The 20,806-nt window shown below is 41.2% G+C and overlaps 1 protein-coding gene across 1 annotated transcript in view; it reads left to right on the top strand.

Moving 5' to 3' along the window:
* Positions 1 to 20,806, top strand: part of ALK (ALK receptor tyrosine kinase) — a 734,717-nt gene that overhangs the window by 242,035 nt on the left and 471,876 nt on the right. Inside the window, exon 3 of the mRNA XM_068966737.1 lies at positions 1,323 to 1,487. Coding sequence (XP_068822838.1) covers positions 1,323 to 1,487 — 165 coding nt within the window. The remainder of the gene's footprint in view (positions 1 to 1,322; positions 1,488 to 20,806) is intronic.

Genomic DNA, 20,806 nt, shown 5'->3' with positions numbered 1-20,806 from the left:
TAAAAAAGTCAAATCAAGAAGGAACTTTGGAAGACATCTAGTGTGGGTCTCATTCTGTATTTGAGGAACTTAAGGCCCAGAAAAGTAAAGTGGCTTATTCAAGGTAACCAGCAAATCAATGGCAAAGTTGGAGCTGGAACCTAGGTTTCTCTGGGTAATTGTTTCTAGAATCATTGAGTCTAAACCTCTTATTTATGAATGAGAGCACCAAGTTCTACATGTGAGAAGAAGATACCAACCAAATGTGAGAAGCCTGGATACCAACAAAATTCCCCAAAGTCCCATTCAATGGTCTTTATGTCAAATTTTCCCTTTCTTCACATCTCCAGGGCTAAAAGAAGATGGAGATGATGAAGTAAAGAGTAGATGACTAATTTGCTTTTTGGCACATATTCTGTTGATCCATGAGCAAGCCTTGAGAGCCTTCTAGGTATACAAACACTTCAGCCACTTTGGGTAGAAAATAATGAGCAAGGCAAGGGAAATAGAAGGTGAGTATATCCTAAAAGTAGGGCAGCAGATGTGAAAGGATTGGATCCAGTGATGATTCTTGCAAAGAAGCCCAGAAAAGATGATACAAAGTCCCAGAGCACGGCCTCTTCTTGCCTCTTCTCTCTCTCCCTAATCAGTGACCTTCCCTATTCCCTCCCCAAGAGAGAGTAGAACTCAGATTAGCTCTCCTAGCCTTGGCGCTCCTCCCTGGAGGGTGGTTGAAGAATAGATGATATGGTTGGCAAACAGGGCTGTGAGAAGCCTAAGTTCCCTTTGGCCTTCTCTTCTTATTTAGGAATCTGATAAGAATCTTTGGGGAGCATCAGTTGTGCACCAGTTGTGTGTGTAGATGTTGTGTTATCCTGCTGGTTCTTACAACAATCTCCAGAGGTAGAAATGATCATCCCTAATGTACAAGAGAGGATGGTTGAAGCCAGAGAGGTTAATTTTCTTGCCTGACTTAGATTCACACCTTTCTGGGTGCAAAGCCCAGCTCTGACCAGTTGACCTCAAGCCTTCTTCATGTCACCAAGTAACTTGACAGGATGCAAATCTTTTCATGGTTCAACCTCTTAGCTCTTTTTTCCTACTTGCCTTCCCTGAAGACATCTCTCATAATCTGAGTTATACAAAGCATACTATTTCTCTCTCTTAGTCTCCTTCTCATCCATATGGAGCTAAGCTGCCTGTGAAATTTATAGCTCCTCACACCTGGATCGGGTGAAGGCTGTGGATGAGATGGAGGCCAACTTCCCGGAGTGGAGGAGTGGGGCTGGAAGGTCACATCTGGGAGACAGTTTGCCCCACTGACCGTGGACTGCTCCTTGCAGGTCTGGAGTGCAGCTTTGACTTCCCCTGTGAGCTGGAGTATTCCCCTCCACTGCACAACCTCGGGAACCAGAGCTGGTCCTGGCGCCATGTTTCTTCTGAGGAGGCCTCTCAGATGGACCTGTTGGATGGGCCTGAGGCGGAGCATTCCAAGGAAATGCCCAGAGGTAAGGGTAGAGGACACTGCAAAGTGTCCTGAGTGGTCCAGGGTGTGGATGCGATGTCTATTTCTGTTTGAAATTTGTGAATTTTCCATCCCTGTTCTATCCTGTTTCTTTTGAAACCTGTTTTTAATGTCTGTGCCTTTCCATGCCTTGGACTATACAAGGGAGAGGAGGCTACAAGTTCAATTTCAAGATCAATCCAAACCTTTGGAACAAGGCTCAAGGAAGCTCATGAGGACTGAAAACTAGTAACTAATGCTCCCAGGCTTCCCCCTCAGCCTGGAGCCCTGAACTGTGAGGCCTCTTTCTTTTATTCACACTCTCCCAGGATGACCTTTTCTATTTTTATGACACTTTTGACATTTCTTGACTTTGATTTGTATTTAAAGCTGCTTTCACCTGGATACTGATGTGTAATGTGTGTGTGTGTGTAAGTGAGTGGCTCTTACCCAAAAGTGCATCCAAATCTTCTGGAGAACTTATAAAAATACTGTCTAAATGCTGTAACCTAAGATTCTGATTCAGTAGATGTGAAGTAGAGCCTAGGAATCTGTAGATTTTCAAACTTTATTGTAAAATCAAGCATGTACAACAAAGTAGACATAAAATATATGTGTGGATTAAAGATTACAATATAATCAGTACTTGGATTCTCATCACCAAGCGTAAGAATGTGAATGTGGTCCGTTCCTTTACAACCTTTTCTTCCCCCACCTAGATAAAAAAATCTCTGCTTTTCCCCAGAGGTAACCATTACCCCACACTTTGTGTTTAATCATGCATTTCCTTTTCTCTGTGGCCTTACCCCTTAGGTATATAGCCTCAAACAACATATTGATTAGATTTGCAACCTGTTGGATAAATGGAATAGTGTTTTGTGATTTGCCCATTTTAATACATATAGCTGTGGTTCATTTTGTATTGGATCCATAACATGAAAATACCACAGTTTGTCTCTTCCACTGTTATTAGATATTTGGGTTGTCTCTGAGTTTATGCTATTACCAACAGCACCACTATGTGCCTCTTGGAGTGTGTGCATGTCCAAGGGTTTCCCTAGAGCATAGAACTTGGGGTGGAATTTCTGAGTCACATGGTTCACCTTCCATTTCAATACATAATCCAATGTATTTTCCAAAGTTGTGGCACCAGCTTATATTCCCTTTAGTGATGTATTAGTACATCCAGGATTCTATGTCCTTACCAGTATTGGGTTTTGCCAGGCTTTGTCATTTTTGTTCATCTGGCAGATGAAATACAGTATGTCACTGCAACTTTGATTTCCATGGGGCTCTTATTTTATGATTGTATAAGTTTCTCAGGTGATTCTTAGGTTTCTTGTACTATTGATGTGGACCCTTTTTCAAGCTTACTCACATTCAGCCACTGCTAGTGATGTCTCTGGATCCCAATGCCTAACCTGTTGAAACAGTCCTGTGTATACATGCATTTTTGATCATAGGTTTTTTATTTGATAACTGTTGAATTATGATCAAAGTTCACTGAGATGAGGAGAGAAGGACAAGTGGCAATTATCTCCAGATATGGTGGTGTCAGACTTTATAACTTTGAAAATCAATGCTTTTTACATTTTTAAACAGTTTTAAAGCAGTGCCAATAGATTGTATTTTGCCACACTCTGACCTGTGTCTCCTCCCCTACGCTCTGTCTTATGATTTTTAGCATCTGCATGTTATGCTGAGTATCGTGAAAGGGGGGAAAAAAGGAAGGAGAGGAGGGGAGGAAGAAATACTGACTTTGCAGTGGTCCTGAAAGTGGATATATATTGAGGGCTTTATGTTTCTAAAAAGCTAGATCCCAAGGCCAGGACATGCACTAAATGTGAACTTTCCCACTGTAGGAATCACTCAGTTCAGTCCAGTTCAGTTGCTCAGTCGTGTCCAACTCTACAAACCCAGGGACTGCAGCATGCTAGGCTCCCTGTCATCACCAACTCCTGGAGCTTGCTAAACTCATGTCCATCGAGTCGGTGATGCCATCCAACCATCTGCTCCTCTGCTGTCCCCTTCTCCTGCCTTCAGTCTTCCCCAGCATCAGGGTCTTTTCCAATAAGTGAGTTCTTCACATTAAGTAGCCAATGTATTTGGAGCTTCAGCTTCAGCATCAGTCCTTCCAATGAATATTCAGGATTGATTTCCTTTAGGATTGACTGGTTGGATCTCCTTGCAGTCCAAGGGACTCTCAAGAGTCTTTTCCAACACCACCGTTCAAAAGCACCAGTTTGCCATTCAGCTTTCTTTCAGGATCAGTCAGGATTTGAATATCCACTTTTTAGCAAGTGTTGCCAACTTTCATCTCTCTTTCATTGCTCTTCCTAGTGTGGTAGGATCTCACATCTCTGAAGATATTGATGGAACAATCATGACAAAAGCTTCTGTGGATGCACCAGTTTACTTCATCAAGTTTTTTAGTGAGCAAACACATCCAAATGTAATCTGGGGGACTCTCACCATTGTCAGATACTTGTGTTTATTTTTCCTGAGGTCTAGTAGAGGGATCTATACTCTGTCTTGATCAGTCTTAGAAACAAAAGACCAGCCTCCCAGCTTTTGCAGGGCTGCCTCTGGCCTCTGGAAGGTCACTGAGAGGTGCTCAAAATTTCAAGTAATGGACCACCTGTTGTTTTTGAAGTCAATCGATTACATTGCTGCCTGTTTGTTCCCTGAAGTAGGGTTGCTTCTCATGACGCATTAGTCCCTTGACCTTCAGGGAAAGAGTAGAAGAAGGTAAGGGAAGAGAAAATGACATGTTCAGTCCAGACAGGAGCAGAGCAAGGACCTAACTCTCAGCTGTTTAGAAGCTTATTTCTCTGTCATTTGGACAGAAAGAATTGCTGTTGATGGAGATAAGGGGTGATGGAGTACCCTTCAGTAGAGGGTTTTCCACTCCCCCCCCTTTTTTCTTTAACTCAACATTTATTGGTTGGATGGTATTTAGACTCTATTGCAATATTTCTTGTCAGGGAATATAGAGGGGCCAGAGAAGGTGGTGAGATAATACCAATCATAGATAATGAACTGTAGGAGTATAAATTCTGAATGATTTTAATTTATGGCCCCTGTAGCTGAGAATAATAAGGGAGATACAATGCAGAGCAGCAAGATAATAAAAAGTGATGATCTTGATGGAACATAATATTATAAATTAATAAAATCTTGAGGAATCATCAGGTTGAGGCGTTCTGTGACTTTTTAAGAAGTGCCAGGGGCATGTTCAATGTCTACTCCTTCTGGTATTTTGGAATGCAGTCAAGGGAACATATTTTTCTTCTTCAGCAAGATAAGATTTTGATCTCTAGCAAAATCCTAGCTTTAAAATGGGAAGCAGATTAGCAGCCCCCCTCCCAAACGCCTCCCCAACTCTTCACGCAGATGCACACACAGTAAGACCAGGAGTAGACTCAGCTGGGAGGGGCTAACGTTCTTCCTGTATCAACTGAATTCTCATCCAGGGCACTGATTCTCAGGTTTTTGCTTTGTTTTGTGTGGGGGCCTGAATGAAACTCTGCTCCTGAGATTTTTATGTTTATCTGGGTGGCATAATAGTTTTCAAAAAGGTTGAAAAATACTGTTCTGGAGCTCTGAAATGCCTAGCGAAGCTGCCACGGGTGAAAAGGGGACCACAGTGGTAGAGTGGGGTCTTTTAGTCTAGGTTCACTCCTGTTTTACCCTTTTGTGTTAGTTTCTTGTAGCTGCTGCAACAAGTAAACACAAACTGGGTGACGTAAAACAACAGAAATTAATGTTTTCTCAGTTCTGGAAGCCAGCAGTCTGAAATCAAAGTGATGGCATGGTTGGCACCTTCTGGAGGCTCTGCAGGAGAATCCCTCCCATGCCTCTTTCCTAGCTTCTGGTGATCAGTAATTGCTACCCTCACTTCGTCTGTATAGCAGTCTTTAGCAAAGACCTCTGGTTTTAGCAGTTTGTTGAAGCTTGGAGAATAGTCAAGAGAGATAGGCAAACTGGAATAGAAGAAGAATGTAATTGGAATCACACACACACACACTCCAGAACAGAACGATGTTTCTTTTCACGTGTGTCAAATGGGGTGGTCCAAACTGGGACTGTCTATGTCAAGTGGTTCCCAGAATCTCCCTACCTGTTCTGTCCCCTTCGTCTACTATGGAGTTTCTGTTTTAAGGCAGTGGTTTCTAAACTTTATTTTATTGTATTCCTCACTAGTAAAATATTTCTGAGCACTCTTGCTACGGGTGTATTTATCAATTATATGCATATATATTTTTTCTAGCTATATAATATTATTGGTAAAGCTTATTTTGCTTCTTACTTCTTTAGTTTTTTTAATTTTACTTTACAATACTGTATTGTTTTTGCCATACATGAATCCACCACGGGTGTACACGTGTTCCCCATCCTGAGCCCCCGCCCACCTCCCTCCCCATACCATCCCTCTGGGTCATCCCAGTGCACCAGCCCCAAGCATCCTGTATCCTGCATTGAACCTAGACTGGCGATTCGTTTCTTACATGATAGTATACATGTTTCAATGCCATTCTCCCAAATCATCCCACCCTCTCCCTCTCCCCCAGAGTCCAAAAGACTGTTCTATACATCTGCGTCTCTTTTGCTGTCTCACATACAGGGTTATCGTTACCATCTTTCTAAATTCCATTTATATGTGTTAGTATACTGTATTGGTGTTTTTCTTTCTGGCTTACTTCACTCTGTATAATTGGCTCCAGTTTCATCCACCTCATTAGAACTGATTCAAATGTATTCTTTTTTAATGGCTGAGTAATATTCCATTGTGTATATGTCCCACAGCTTTCTTATCCATTCATCTGCTGATGGACATCTAGGTTGCTTCCATGTCCTGGCTATTATAAACAGTGCTGCGATGAACATTGGGGTACACGTGTCTCTTTCAATTCTGGTTTCCTCGGTGTGTATGCCCAGCAGTGGGATTGCTGGGTCATAAGGCAGTTCTATTTCCAGTTTTTTAAGGAATCTCCACACTGTTCTCCATAGTGGCTATACTAGTTTGCATTCCCATCAACAGTGTAAGAGGGTTCCCTTTTCTCCACACCCTCTCCAGCATTTATTGCTTATAGACTTTTGAATCGCAGCCATTCTGACTGGTACTTACTTCTTTAAAGTAAATGTAATCATGCACATACTTTGGAGCCTCTGCAGGACATCTGTCCTCTATAAATGGAACTGAACTTCAGGATTTGCTAAGACATGTCACCCAGCCCCAGAGTCACTGATGAATCTGTCCCTTTCCAGTCCTTTAGGAAGTTGCCTGGGCAGATTTCTCCTTGTCTGTTCACCTCCCATCTCCTGAGCCATGCTGGCTGGGTACTCTCCATTAAGAAGGCCTTATAGATAGGTTTAGCTCTTGTGGTCTCTCTGAGTTTCAAAGACCATTTAGTCTCTTTTTTCAGAATCAATATGGTTTGAAGAGGAAGAAATCACTTCCTGTCTAAATACTATTAACATACTAACTCACCCTCAAGAATCAAAAGATATTTTTCTCTAACATTACCTGACAGACCTGAGGAACAGGGTTGCAACCAAATATTTTCTACCAGCTTATCTAAAAAGGTATCTTGGCAGTGAAAAACTAGAATTCATTCAAGTGCTTACACAATAAGGATTTAGTTAAATAAAATATTATTGTTTTTTAATTGCTAAGTCATATCTGACTCTTACAACCACATGGACTGTAGATTTCCAGACTCCTCTGTCCATGAGATTTCCCAGGCAAGAATATTGGAATGGGTTGCTAGTTCCTTCTCCAAGGGATCTTTCCAATCCAGGGGTCAAACCTGAGTCTCCTGCAATGCAGGCAGTATACTTAAATATTATACAGCCATTATATGTATGCCATGTAAAAACAATAACATGGGAAAGTATTCAAGGCCTATTATTAGATTTTTTCAAAAGATTAAACAATGTATGTTACTTAAATTGTTTTGTAAAAGAGAAAAATGTGTATGTACGTAAAAAAAAGTCTATAAGGAAATATACTAACATAGTAGCACAAGTTATTCTAGATGACTCAGTTTTCAGTGATTTTTATTTTCTTCTGTGTACTCTTAGTATTTTCAAATTTGAGTCCATTATTATGTATTACTTTCATAATAAGATAAAGCATCATTATTTTTTAATATAAGGGGATAAAAATTCTCATTTGAAGGTATGTCTTATTGAATTATTTTAGACTTTCCTGGGGGAGGGAACATGTTAGCTATTTTCTGCCACAACAACCACGAAAAAAGCCTGTGGTACTGGCTGGAGTGAGAAACAAATGGGCAAGCCTGCCTTCCTGGGTATGGTACAGGCACCAGCAGTTCACTTCAGCTCACAAGTCCAGAGCACCCCTGCTGGACCCTATTTGTGCTTGATTTATGCTTGGAGGGTTACAAAAGGTAATCACTTGTGCATGAGGTTCAGGAATTCACCCAGGGACTAAGTGCAGCACGTAAGTATGAATGACATCAACACATTTCAATTCAGTTCACATTCGTATTTCAATTCAATCTTTGCCCCTTCAGATGTATCAGAAGGATTTCGGGTGGTTGTGCCGTGTTTTTGTGTGTGTGTGTGTGTTTTGTTGTTGTTTTTTTTTTAATTGAAGAATAATCGCTTTACAATGTTGTGTTGACTACTGCCATCGATGGAGAAGAGGGAAACCTGTTGCAATGTAAATTGATACACCCACTGTGGAGAACAGTGCAGCGGATTCCTTTCATTTTTTTTAAATGGGATTTTACACTTTACTTTTAATTAATTAATTTTTTTGTTTTTATCTGGGCTGGGCCTTCATTGCTGTGTGTGGGCTTTCTCTTATTGCAGTGAATGCAGGATACTCTTTAGTTGCAGTATGCAAATTTCTCTTGTTGTGATGCATGGCTCTAGAGTACACAACTCAGTAGTTGTGGCATACAGGCTTGGTTGCCCTACAGTATGTGGAATCTTCCTGGACCAGGGATTGAACCCATGTCCTCTACATTGGCTGGCAGACTCCTGTCCATGGGACTACCAGGGAATTCTCATGTGTTACATTTGAACACACTTCTTATCATACTAAAGTCAGTGGTGTTGTTTGTGGCCTCTTATCCCTGCCCTTCCCCTGGAACTCACCATGAGAGGCCACATTGGTTCCCTGATTCTGCCCACAGAAATGTAACCCTCATCTCCTGAGAAGTGAGGTCACCGAGCTGTGACTTGTGATTATTTCATCCTAATGAGATTCTGGTGCCAGCCTGGCAGCTGGAACTTGAGCTCCAGAGAACTTGCCTTAATGAGCTGGCATGCTTTCGGGGTATCTAGTGAAGTATTTCTTGCCTCCCCATCAGTATAAGCCTCTCCCAGGGTGTTTCTTCTGCCATCTATGGGAAGCCTTCAGTGGGAAGGGATGAATTGTGGTTGTCTGGTGATGCTTATGCCCTTCCTTAGCTGAATCTAACAGTCCTGCCCATGGAGCACGTGGAGTAAGAAAGGAGGACAAGAATTGGAGGGAGAAGGGACCTGGACTCTCATCGCAACTCTGCCATAAGGGATGTCACTTTACCTCTCTGGGCTGTAGGTTCCTCATTTGTAAGGTCAATGTCTTACACTAGATTACCACTAAGGCTCGTTCCCACTCTGATACACGACTGTGTGTAGGCATATCCGAGACAGAGGACAGCCATGTACCTGACACAGAATCTGTGAGCCACAGAAATCCTCATCAGCCTCAACAGATATACCCACTCCCCAAGATTTAGCCATGACTTCTGGAATCTGGACCGTTCCATGGCTCAAGTCACTCTTCAGACCACAGCACTGCCTCTGGAAACCTGTATGGCACCCTGGATGGATGAAAGAAGAGCTCCTTGAGAGGCTAGGAAGCCTATGGGTTGGTGTGGCAGATAAAATGGAGGCCACCAAAAAAAGTCCTAACCCCCAGAATTTGTGAATATGTTGCCTTACATGGCAAAACTCAACATCAGAAAACCAAGATCATGGCATCTGGTCGCCTTACTTCATGGCAAATAGATGGGGAAACAGTGGAAAGAGTGACTGACTTTATTTTTTGGAGCTCCAAAATCACTACCAATGATGACTGCAGCCATGAAATTAAGACGTTTGCTCCTTGGAAGAAAAGTTATGACCAACCACATGCTAGTAAAGTAATGCTCAAAATTCTCCAAGCCAGGCTTCAGCAGTACATGAACCGTGAACTTCCAGATGTTCAAGCTGGTTTTAGAAAAGGCAGAGGAACCAGAGATCATATTGCCACATTCACTGGATCATGGAAAAAACAAGAGAGTTCCAGAAAAACATCTACTTCTGCTTTATTGACTATGCCAAAGCCTTTGACTGTGTGGATCACAATAAACTGTGGAAAATTCTGAAAGAGATGGGAATACCAGACCACCTGACGTGCCTCTTCAGAAACCTATATGCAGGTCAGGAAGCAACAGTTAGAACTGGACATGGAACAACAGACTGGTTCCAAATAGGAAAAGGAGTACGTCAAGGCTGTATATTGTCACCCTGCTTATTTAACTTCTATGCAGAGTACATCATGAGAAACGCTGGGTTGGAAGAAGCACAAGCTGGAATCAGGATTGCTGGGAGAAATATCAATAACCTCAGATATACAGATGACACCACCCTTATGGCAGAAAGTGAAGAGGAACTAAAAAGCCTCTTGATGAAAGTGAAAGTGGAGAGTGAAAAAGTTGGCTTAAAGCTCAACATTCAGAAAACGAAGATCATGGCATCTGGTCCCATCACTTCACGGGAAATAGATGGGGAAACAGTGGAAACACTGTCAGACTTTATTTTTGGGGGCTCCAAAATCACTGCAGATGGTGACTGCAGCCATGACATTAAAAGACACTTACTTCTTGGAAGGAAAGTTATGACCAACCTAGATAGTATATTCAGAAGCAGAGACATTACTTTGCCAACAAAGGTCCATCTAGTCAAGGCTATGGTTTTTCCAGTAGTCATGTATGGATGTGAGAGTGGGACTGTGAAGAAGCCTGAGCGCCGAAGAATTGATGCTTTTGAACTGTGGTGTTGGCGAAGACTCTTGAGAGTCCCTTGGACTGCAAGGAGATCCAACCAGTCCATTCTGAAGGAGATCAGCCCTGGGATTTCTTTGGAAGGAATGATGCTAAAGCTGAAACTCCAGTACTTTGGCCACCTCATGTGAAGAGTTGACTCACTGGAAAAGACTCTGATGCTGGGAGGGATTGGGGATAGGAGAAGAAGGGGACGACAGAGGGTGAGATGGCTGGATGGCATCACCGACTCGATGGACGTGAGTCTAAGAGAACTCCGGGAGTTGGTGATAGACAGGAAGGCCTGGTGTGCTGCGATTCATGGGGTCACAAAGAGTCGGACACGACTGAGTGACTGAACTAACTAATTAACTAGACAGCATATTAAAAAGCAGAGACATTACTTTGCCAGCAAAGGTCTGTCTAGTCTAAGCTATGGTTTTTCCAGTAGTCTTGTATGGATGTGAGAGTTGGACTATAAAGAAAGCTGAGTGCCAAATAATTGATGCTTTTGAACTGTGATGTTGGAGAAGACTCTTGAGAGTCCCTTGGACTGCAAGGAGATCCAATCAGCCAATCCTCAAGGAAATCAGTCCTGAATATTCATTGGAAGAACTGATGCTGAAGGTGAAACTCCAATACTTTGGCCACCTGATGTGCAGAACTGACTCATTGGAAAAGAGCCTGATGCTGAGAAAGCTTGGAGGCAGGAGAAGGGGACAACAGATGATGGGATAGTTGGATGGCAATGCCGACTAAATGAACATGAGTTTGAGTAAACTCTGGGAGTTGGCGATGGACAGGGAGGCCTGGCATGCTGCGATTCATGGGGTCACAGAGTTGGACATGACTGAGCGACTGAACTGAACTGACATGGTAAAAAGGACTTCACAGGTGAGATAATCCTGGGTTTTCCAGATGCATCTAATGGAATCACAAGGATCCCAGTGACTTAAAGAGGGAGGCAGGAGAGCCAGAGTCAGAGAAAATGTGATGATGACTCCAGATGAATCAGAGAGAAACAGATTGAAGATCTTTTAATTGCATGCTATTTGTATCATTGCAGCACTGTTTATAATAGCCAGGACATGGAAACAACCTAGATGTCCATCAGCAGATGAATGGATAAGAAAGCTGTGGTACATATACACAAGGGAGTATTACTCAGCCATTAAAAAGAATACATTGGAATCAGTTCTAATGAGATGGATGAAACTGGAGCCGATTATACAGAGTGAAGTAAGCCAGAAAGAAAAACACCAATACAGTATACTAACACATATAAATGGAATTTAGAAAGATGGTAATGATAACCCTGTATGTGAGATAGCAAAAGAGACACAGATGTATAGAACGGACTTTTGGACTCTAAGGGAGAGGGAGAGGGTGGGATGATTTGGGAGAATGGCATTGAAACATGTATACTATCATGTAAGAAACGAATCGCCAGTCTATGTTCGATACAGATACAGGATGCTTGGGGCTGGTGCATGGGGATGATCCAGAGAGATGATATGGGGTGGGAGGTGGGAGGGGGGTTCAGGATGGGGAACTCATGTACACCCGTGGCGGATTCATGTCAATGTACGGCAAAACCAATACAGTATTGTAAAGTAAAATAAAGTAAAAATAAAAATTTTAAAAATAAAAATAAATAAATAAAATTCCATTTATTCTTTGAATTGTGTATTTCTTCACTAAATCAATAGTTGGTAATTCCCTATTGTAATCTACAGTGCACTGCACTGTAGACTGAAATCTAAGTCAAGGGAACATCCGAAATCACGGCGGTGGACACAGTTCCATGTAAAGTGGCAGCACAGCAGCTGATGGTGTTGAAGATGTAGGAAGAGGCTGTGAGAGAAGGAATGCAGGCCACTTCCAGAAGCCAGAAGGGGCAAGAAAAAGGATTCTTCCTCAGCTTTCATCAAGAAGGAATACATCCCCAACTCATTTTAGGCTTCTGACCTCCTGAACTGTTCAATAATGAATCTATGTTGTTTTAAGCCATTGCATGCTTGCTAAGTTGCTTCAGTTGTGTCCAACTTTTTGTAATCCTATAGACTGTAGCCCACCAGGCTCTTCTGTCCATGGGGATTCTCCAGGCAAGAATAGTGGAGTGGGTTGCTGTTTCCTTCTCTAAGGGATCTTCCCTCCCCAGGGACCAAACCCTCATCTTTTAACATCTCCTGCATTGGCGAGCTGGTTCTTTACCACTAGCACCACCTGAGAAGACCTTTAGACCATGAAGTTTCTGATAATTTGTAAGATTAGCCATAAGACACTAATACTGCTGGTCCTGAGCAAGTCTGGAGGAAAACTGATGCTCTTAAGGCCCTTTTCTAGAAAGGGCAGGGCTCAGAGGACTGACTAGGCCTCAGAGACACACTTCCTTATAGTTACTGTAGGTGTCCTTTGACTTATTGCTAGGAGGGCAGTCTGTAGATTTCCTCCTGCACAGGGAACAGGCAAACAGGACCAGAAACAGAACAGAAAGAGCAGCAGTAGGAGCTGAAGCTAGAAGTATGCAGCTGCATCTGAGGGTCTGGCTCCTGTGGGTAAGGAGGACAGAAAGCACCCAACAGAGCGGTCTGGGGAGGATCATTGCTCAAAATGGGGGAGCTTGGGTGAGGCGACGTCACCTGTGGAAGGAAGCTGTGATGCTGCCCAGGACAGTATCTATGAAGTTCTTGTCAAAGGTGGCTGGATGATGCAGTGAAAGTACACGTACAGGGCCTGTGGTGAGCGGCTGCCAGTCAGGCCCAGCAAGTCAAACTGGAAAGAGCTATAGTCTGTGAAGTGTTTTTCTGTTCATGATCACCTTTGATTCTCATAAAACAACAAGACAGATAGTGTTAGTGTACCTAATGTATAGGTTGGTAAACTAAGGCTAACCAGTAGGCTTTGAAAAGAGGAAGCTGGGTCTTTCTCATTCTTTATGATGTCCCACGTTTACTCAGAGGAGACTGGGTTTTGCATTGTGATGTCCCAGGAGCCTGGCCCAATGCCCAGTATAAAATAGACATTCACTAAATATTTCTTGACCCACAGATGGAAGCTTAGAGAGATGAAGTAAGTTACTCATCTATAGAGTCTACAAAGCTGGAATGTGAGAGTCAAATCTTGAATTCTAGTTTTTGAATAACAAATTTTATGTTCTTTCCATTACATCAAACTCATGAAACACGGTGTTTCCCAGGCTTCTCCTACATAAGACTCATTAGATGTCTGGCAGTATTCAGAAATTCAGGGCATCATCCTCACACCAGTAATGCTGGGGGACTCCTGTTCGATAACACAACCAAATTATATCCACTGTGGTACCTGTGGGGCTTCCCTGGTGGCTGAGATGGTAAAGAATCTCCCCGTAATGCAGAAAAAGCCAGAGACCTGGGTTCAACCCCTGGGTCGGGAAGATCCCCTGGCATCTGTGAAGGGCAATGTCTTCAGATGGAGCCTGGGAAGCCTACTCTCACCCACGTCTTCTTGGCAGATGGCAAGGTCAAGGACTGCTTCCTAAGGCAGCCACAGCATGAAGCTTGCCATCTGGGCTACATGGTAAGGCAGTTGGTGTGGAGTCAGGTTATTGAGACTCGGATCGCCCTTCTGAAAACACAGGGAGCACTGTTCTGAGAGTCGGGAGTGGTGCCCATGTGAGCCCAGGCCTCAGTTTTTCAATTGGTAAATTGAGTGGGTAAGGACCAAATAGGCTCCAAGAGTATGTGAAGTTGTCTTTCTGATTTCCTACTTCCTCTTATTAATACCTTTTATTACTGTTATCTGGATTTTTTAGCCTCACTGATTTCTATATATCAAATGGTTCAGATAAGACACATCTTAAAGAAATATGGGTTCTGTTTAAGAAAAGCTATGAACCGCTCAGAATTTATGTTTGAAGAGCGTTGAGGGAAAGCCAGGACCTTGCAAAGAGGAATAAAATAAAATTCTCTTGAGTGGAGATAAGTACAGTGTAATTCTCCTTAGAGTGGAAAGATAATCTGTACTCATTTAAGATGGAGAAAGACTGGTCTGATATAAGTTGAAGAGAGATCTGGGGGTCATTTTACTTCTGTGTTTGTTTTTTTTTTCCTGACTTGTTATAAAAATGAGTGGAAATAATGCACAAGAGACCACTCTGTAAACAGGGAAAAGGCATAGTAGGGTAACACGAGGCCCAGCCTGATGGTGGACTTCCCAGCCATAGCAGTCTGAAGCAGGGGCTGCTGCTCTGGCTTGATTTAAGAATCCTGACCCTCTGGGACTTCCCTAGTGGTCCAGTGATTGAGACTCTGTGCTCTGAAGGCAGAGGCCCTGGTTGAATCCCTTGTCAGGGAACTAGATCTCACTTGCCTCAACTAAGGGTTAGCATGCCACAACAAAAGATCCTGCATCCCACAAGGAAGATCAAAAATCCCATGTGCCACAACTAAGACCCTGTGCGACCAAATACACAACTATTTAAAAATAAATATATTTTTTAAAAACTTAAAAAATAAGCAGTCTTGACCCTAAAAGACAGGAGGCTTACTTGGCCCAGGTATCCATGCATAACATATTTAGGACTTTTGGGACATGACAAAAGAATTCACTGAGAAGGATTGAGCACATTTACATGTGGAAATACATCAGGTTCTAGAAATTGTATGGGGGTTCAGATCCAGGGTCCAGCTCTCCCGTTGAAGAATACGTAAGGACCTTTTACCTGGTGCTATCGTGGTAGTCTAGTTTTTCTTACCTAAAGCATTATGATCAATTTTCCAATTCTTGCTTTATAATTCTTAGTACTATTTGCTAGTCATACTTAATAAAAACACATTATTGGATATCAGGTCTTAGTTAATTTTTATAGAAGCTGTTATTTGGAAGTATGCTGGATTTACTCGATTTACTAGGCTTACTTTTAATGAAACTGGCTGCATACATGGTGTGGAAGCTCCTTGTGTCTTTGCTGTGGTACTCCAACCTGAACTTATATTCTCTTCAGCAACTGTCTTCTCTCTGATATGTTGGTATGCCTTCACCAGGAAGCAATGGACAAAGTAATAAGAGATATTATGCTGGCAATAAGGAATTATTTATTTATTCCTCGTAAATAAAACAAGAATGGTCTACAATGAGAATGTCTCAAATAAGAGTAGCCTGTTTATTCTGAAGTAGATAGAAATTAAATTCACTTTTGTAGCAATGGCATAGAATGCTCCTGTTTAATATCGTCACCTTCAATATTGCTTATGCTACACAAATAGAAAATATTGTTCGAGTATCATTCCTCAGATCATATACTCTGCTTCGCCTAAGAATGATTCTTCTTCATTGGCTAAGACACTATGTTTATACCCCTAAAGAATCCATTCCAACAGTGGTGCATATTCAGGGAGCTGCCGAGTGGGAGGAGTCAGCGCACTTGCTGCTGCTGCTCCTTCATCCAAGCTCTTAACACTGATTCTTCCCTATTCATTCCTTAACTGTCAATTATATCAGAAACATTGAGCATATTAAAAAATACTGTAACCTAAACAATTAGTGCTTTCAAAATGAAGAATTTAGGGAAGGTGAGAGTTTCAGTTCTATGGGATCGGCAACCCTCTAGTGCAGTTGTTGAGCCCTCACACAAGTGCTTCATTCCCTTCTCTTATTTTTTCTGTCTTTGCTTTTCCCTCTGTCTTCTATCTTGTTTTAGTGGCCCTCTTCCCTCCTCAACCTCTATTTTCTCCTTAAAAGCAAATGCATCCTTCTCATCTATAACTCTGGACACAGAATAGGCACGAAGAGCCAGCACACAGACCGGAAGTGGGCTTCCCCTGCCAATAAAAATTAATTCAGACTTATTGTCTTTCCTGTGACACATGTACAAACATAAATTTAAGAAATATTGCCTGCTAGAGAAACAAGAAAGTTTAGCAAATTCTGGAAGTCTTGTGCTCCATGAGGAAATGATTATAATTAAAACCTCATGTAAGAAAAAAGTAAGCTGGGTCAATTGGCTTCTTTACCCCTGAGGTCAAAGTCAAGATGGAAAGTCAGCTTTCTTCAAAAGGCAACCAGGTGCTTAGATGGAGTGGAAGACTGATTCCTAACGACTCCTGTCTTTCAGAAGGATTTAGAGATTAAGTTTCTGCAGGAAATGTAATTAGCAGTACTTTTCCCAACACCTCTCAGCAGCAGGAGCAGCCCACAACTTTTTAAAAATTCATGTTTCCATAAATGCATGAGTGAAGTCATTCAAACCTTTTACCCTGAAAAAGGAAAAGTGAAAATAGGGGAGAAACAACCAAAAGGCATGAGATTGATAAGGAGCTTTCCTGTGAACATGTTGAGCCAGCTCGAGAAAAAGGACTTAGCCTGCATTGTGAAGGACTAAGGTTGACGAGAGGGAATATGACGACCCTGAGACCAACTAGACTATATGGCACCTCTGTGTGAGTCTGAAAGCATTACCTCCTCTGGGTGAAGGAACTGGGAAAAGATGCCTCTTCTGGTTGGGTGCAGCCAGTGCTAGAACTTGTAGCTTGGCAAGCAGAACATGAACTGATGCTCAGCCTCATTTCGCCCCTTCACTTAACACATCTGTACGGGGCACAATCCACCCAACTGCATACAATAGTTCTATCAGTGTTTACCAAGAACTTACTTTATGCCAAGCACTTATCATGAAAAGAGTGAAAGTGTTAGTCACTCAGTTATGTCTGACTCCTCGTGACCCATGAACTGTACCCTGCCAGGCTCCTCTGTCCATGGGATTCTCCAGGCAAGAATACTAGGGTGGATAGCCTTATACTATGCTTTATATGATTCTCAAAATAGCTCCATAAAAGAGGTTTAGAAAGATGAATATCCATCTTTCAGACTAATAAAATAAAATTCAAAGAAATAATGTGAGGTGGGATTTCCAGCTATGACCAAATGAAAGAGTTAGTTGCTCAGTCTTGCCTGACTCTTTGTGACCCCATGGACTATAACCCCAGGCTCCTCTGTCTATTGAGATTTCCCAGGCAAGAATACTGGAGTGGGTTGCCATTTCCTCCTCCAGGAGATCTTCCCAAGCCGGGGACTGAACCTGGATCTCCTGCGTTGCAGGCAGCTTCTTTACTCTCTGAGTCACTACTTGCAAATTCTCCCCCTCAAAAGTAACTTTTAAGCTGGAAAACAGGGCTTCCCTGGTGGCTCACACAGTAAAGAGTCTGCCTGCAATGCGAGAGACCCAGGTTCAGTCCCTGAGTCAGGAAGATCCCCGGGAGAAGGAAATGGCAACCCACTCCGGTATTTTTGCCTGGAAAATCCCATGGATGGGGGAGCCTGAGGCTACAGTACATGGGATCTCAAAGAATAGGACACAACCGAGTGACTGAACAACAACAATCAGGAAAAAGTGAGTGGTCTCATAGTGTGAGTTGAAATGTTCATTCCTCTATTTTCTGAAAGAGTATATGAAAAATTAACAATACTTGCTCTCTAAATATTTGATAGAATTTACCAGTGAAGTCATCTAGGTTTGGGCTTTTCCCTGATACTAAACCTAGAAAGAGGCATCACAAGGAGAAAACAAAAACGAAACCCCGCTATCCCTCATAGACATAGATAGAAAAAAGCCTTCACAAAATAAGCAAGCAAAATTTAGCAACATATGAAAAGGATGACACTGTGATCAACTGGAAATTATCCAAAAATATAAAGCTTAACATTCACAAAGAAATCAATATAATGTATTAATAGGATAAAGGACATGACTATCTAAATAGAAACAGAAAAGGAATTTGAGAAAATCCAACATCCATTTATGATAACATCTCTCTACAGAATGGTAGTAGTAGGAAATTTCCTAAATTTGATAAACAGCATCTATGAAAAAACCCACACCTAACAACATACCTGATGAAAGACTCAAAGCTTTCTCCCAAAATTGTGGAAAAGGCAAGAATGTCTGCTTTCATCATTTCTGTTCAACATTGAACCTTACCAGTTTAATAAGGACATGAAAGAAAGATGAAAGAAGGAGGGAAGGAAGAAAGGGATGGAGAGAAGGGAGAAATTAAAGACAAACAGATTGAAAAGGGAAAAAAGAAATTTTAGTATTACCAGGTGACATGATCCTTTATTTAGAAAAACCCAAGAGAATTCACATGAGAAAGCAAAAACTAAAAGAACAACAACAACAAAAAAATGAATTTGGGAATATCACAAGATATAAATTGATATACAAAAATTAATTATATTTCTTATTTCTATGTTCTAACCAAAAACAATTCCCCAAAGGGAATTAAGGAATCAATTCAAATGATAAAAGTGTCAGAAAAACACAAAATTCTTAGGAATAGATTTAACAAAAATATAAGCCTTGCACACTGAAAATTACAGAGCATTGCTGAAAGAAATTAAGGGATAATGTAAATAAAAAAAGAGACATATTTTCATGCATTGGAAAACTCAATAGTGTAAGAGAGCATTACTCTATAAATTGCTCTGTAAATTCAGTGCAATCCTGATCTCTTCAAAAACCCCAGCAGGCTTTCTTCCCCCCTTTCCTTTCCTTCTTTCCTTTACTAAAAATCTATATGAAGATGCAAAGGACCTAGGATATATAAAACAATTTTTTTTTAAGAAGAAAAGAGTGGAGGATTTACATTATCTTCTTGCAAAACTTTTTGTAAAGACAGTGTGATATTGGGGCGAGAGGGATATATATCAACAGAACAGATTGGAGAGTCCTAATGTTTATGAGCAGTTGATTTTTTACAAAGGTTCCTAGGCAACTCAATGAAGGAAAGGTAGTCTTTTTAACAAACAGTGCTGGGATAATTGGATATCCATACTGAAAAAAAAAAAAAAAAAAAAAACTTAGACCCCAGCCTCATACCATATACAAAAATTAACTCAAAACAAATATAGACCAAAGTATGAGAACTACAACTGTACAATTTCTAGATTGAGAAAATAGATTTTCCCTGTGACACTAACATCACAATCAGTTTTTAAAAATTGATATATTGTACCTCATCAAACTTTAAAACTTTTGTGTTTAAAAGACACCATTAAGAAAAATGAAATAAGCCACAGACTGGTTGAAAATATTTGCAATTATATATTACATAAAAGGTATGTATAACAATACAATTCAATAATAAGCCTGAAAATCCAGTTAAAATGAGAGTCATATAATACACTTCAAAGGGATTTAGTGAAAATTAAACAAGTTATGCACTGAAGCTCTCTTTTGGTACAGTATTTGGCATATAGTGAATAATATATGGCAATGATAGTTATGATTAGAAAAGTTATCACTATTTCATAAATAAGCAAGTTGAACTCCAGAGATGGTAAAGAACTTGCCCTAGGACACTCAGGGTGTAAGCAACAGCATGAACCAGGTTCTACCTGACAGTACCCAGGAGAATTTAGAAACTTTCAGAGTGAGCTTCACATTAGGTGATTAAAAGGTGTTCCTTTGTACCATCCCGTTATTCATGGTGACCAGGGATGCTCCACCTCCAGTATCCCTTTTCCATCAAGTTCTGCTATTAGGGAAGCTTGTGGGGAGAGGAAGAGGAAGAAGCAGCTTGCCTTTAGTGGGCAGCCCTCATGGTTTCACAGTCTCACTCATTCCCTCAATTCTCATTAATTGTTTAGACATTATTGTAGTTTATTATCATTAGCATTTGGAATAGAGAAAAAATTGGAAGCTACTTTAAATGTCTGTTAGTAAGGACTGGCCAAATTAACTATGATTTAACCATAACAAATTTAATTACAAACCTAATAGATACTTATTGTGAAAAAAATTTGGATAGGTGTGTGTACTGTCATAGAAATATATTTGATATATAGTTAAATAAAAAATGTAAAGCATTCTGAATATTATGGCCTCATTTTGATTTATATGCATTTATTTTTTATAGAAAATATCCTAGAAGCATGTATATGTGTGTGTGCTTGCTAAGTCTCTTCAGTCGTGTCCAACTCTCTGCGACCCCATAGACTGTAGCCTGCCAGGCTCCTCTGTCCATGGAATTCTCAGCAAGAATACTGGAGTGAGTCACCATGCCATCCTCCAGGGGATCTTCCCAACCCAGGGATCGAACCCACATCTCTTATGTTGCCTGCATTAGCAGGCAGGTTCTTTACCTGTAGCATCACCTGGGAAGGCTGGAAACATGCATATAGAACCATTATCACTGGTTACTTTTACAGAGTAAGATCTTGATTGTAGAGCCAAGGGGATAATACACTTCTGTGTCATTAGAATTTCTCATATATTTATTTTGTAATTAAAGAAATAAAATATTTA

Source organism: Capricornis sumatraensis, chromosome 1 (assembly GCF_032405125.1).
Source record: "Capricornis sumatraensis isolate serow.1 chromosome 1, serow.2, whole genome shotgun sequence".
Lineage (NCBI taxonomy): Eukaryota > Metazoa > Chordata > Mammalia > Artiodactyla > Bovidae > Capricornis > Capricornis sumatraensis.
Note: the sequence above shows the minus strand (reverse complement) of the source record. Positions and strands in the feature narration are given on the sequence as shown.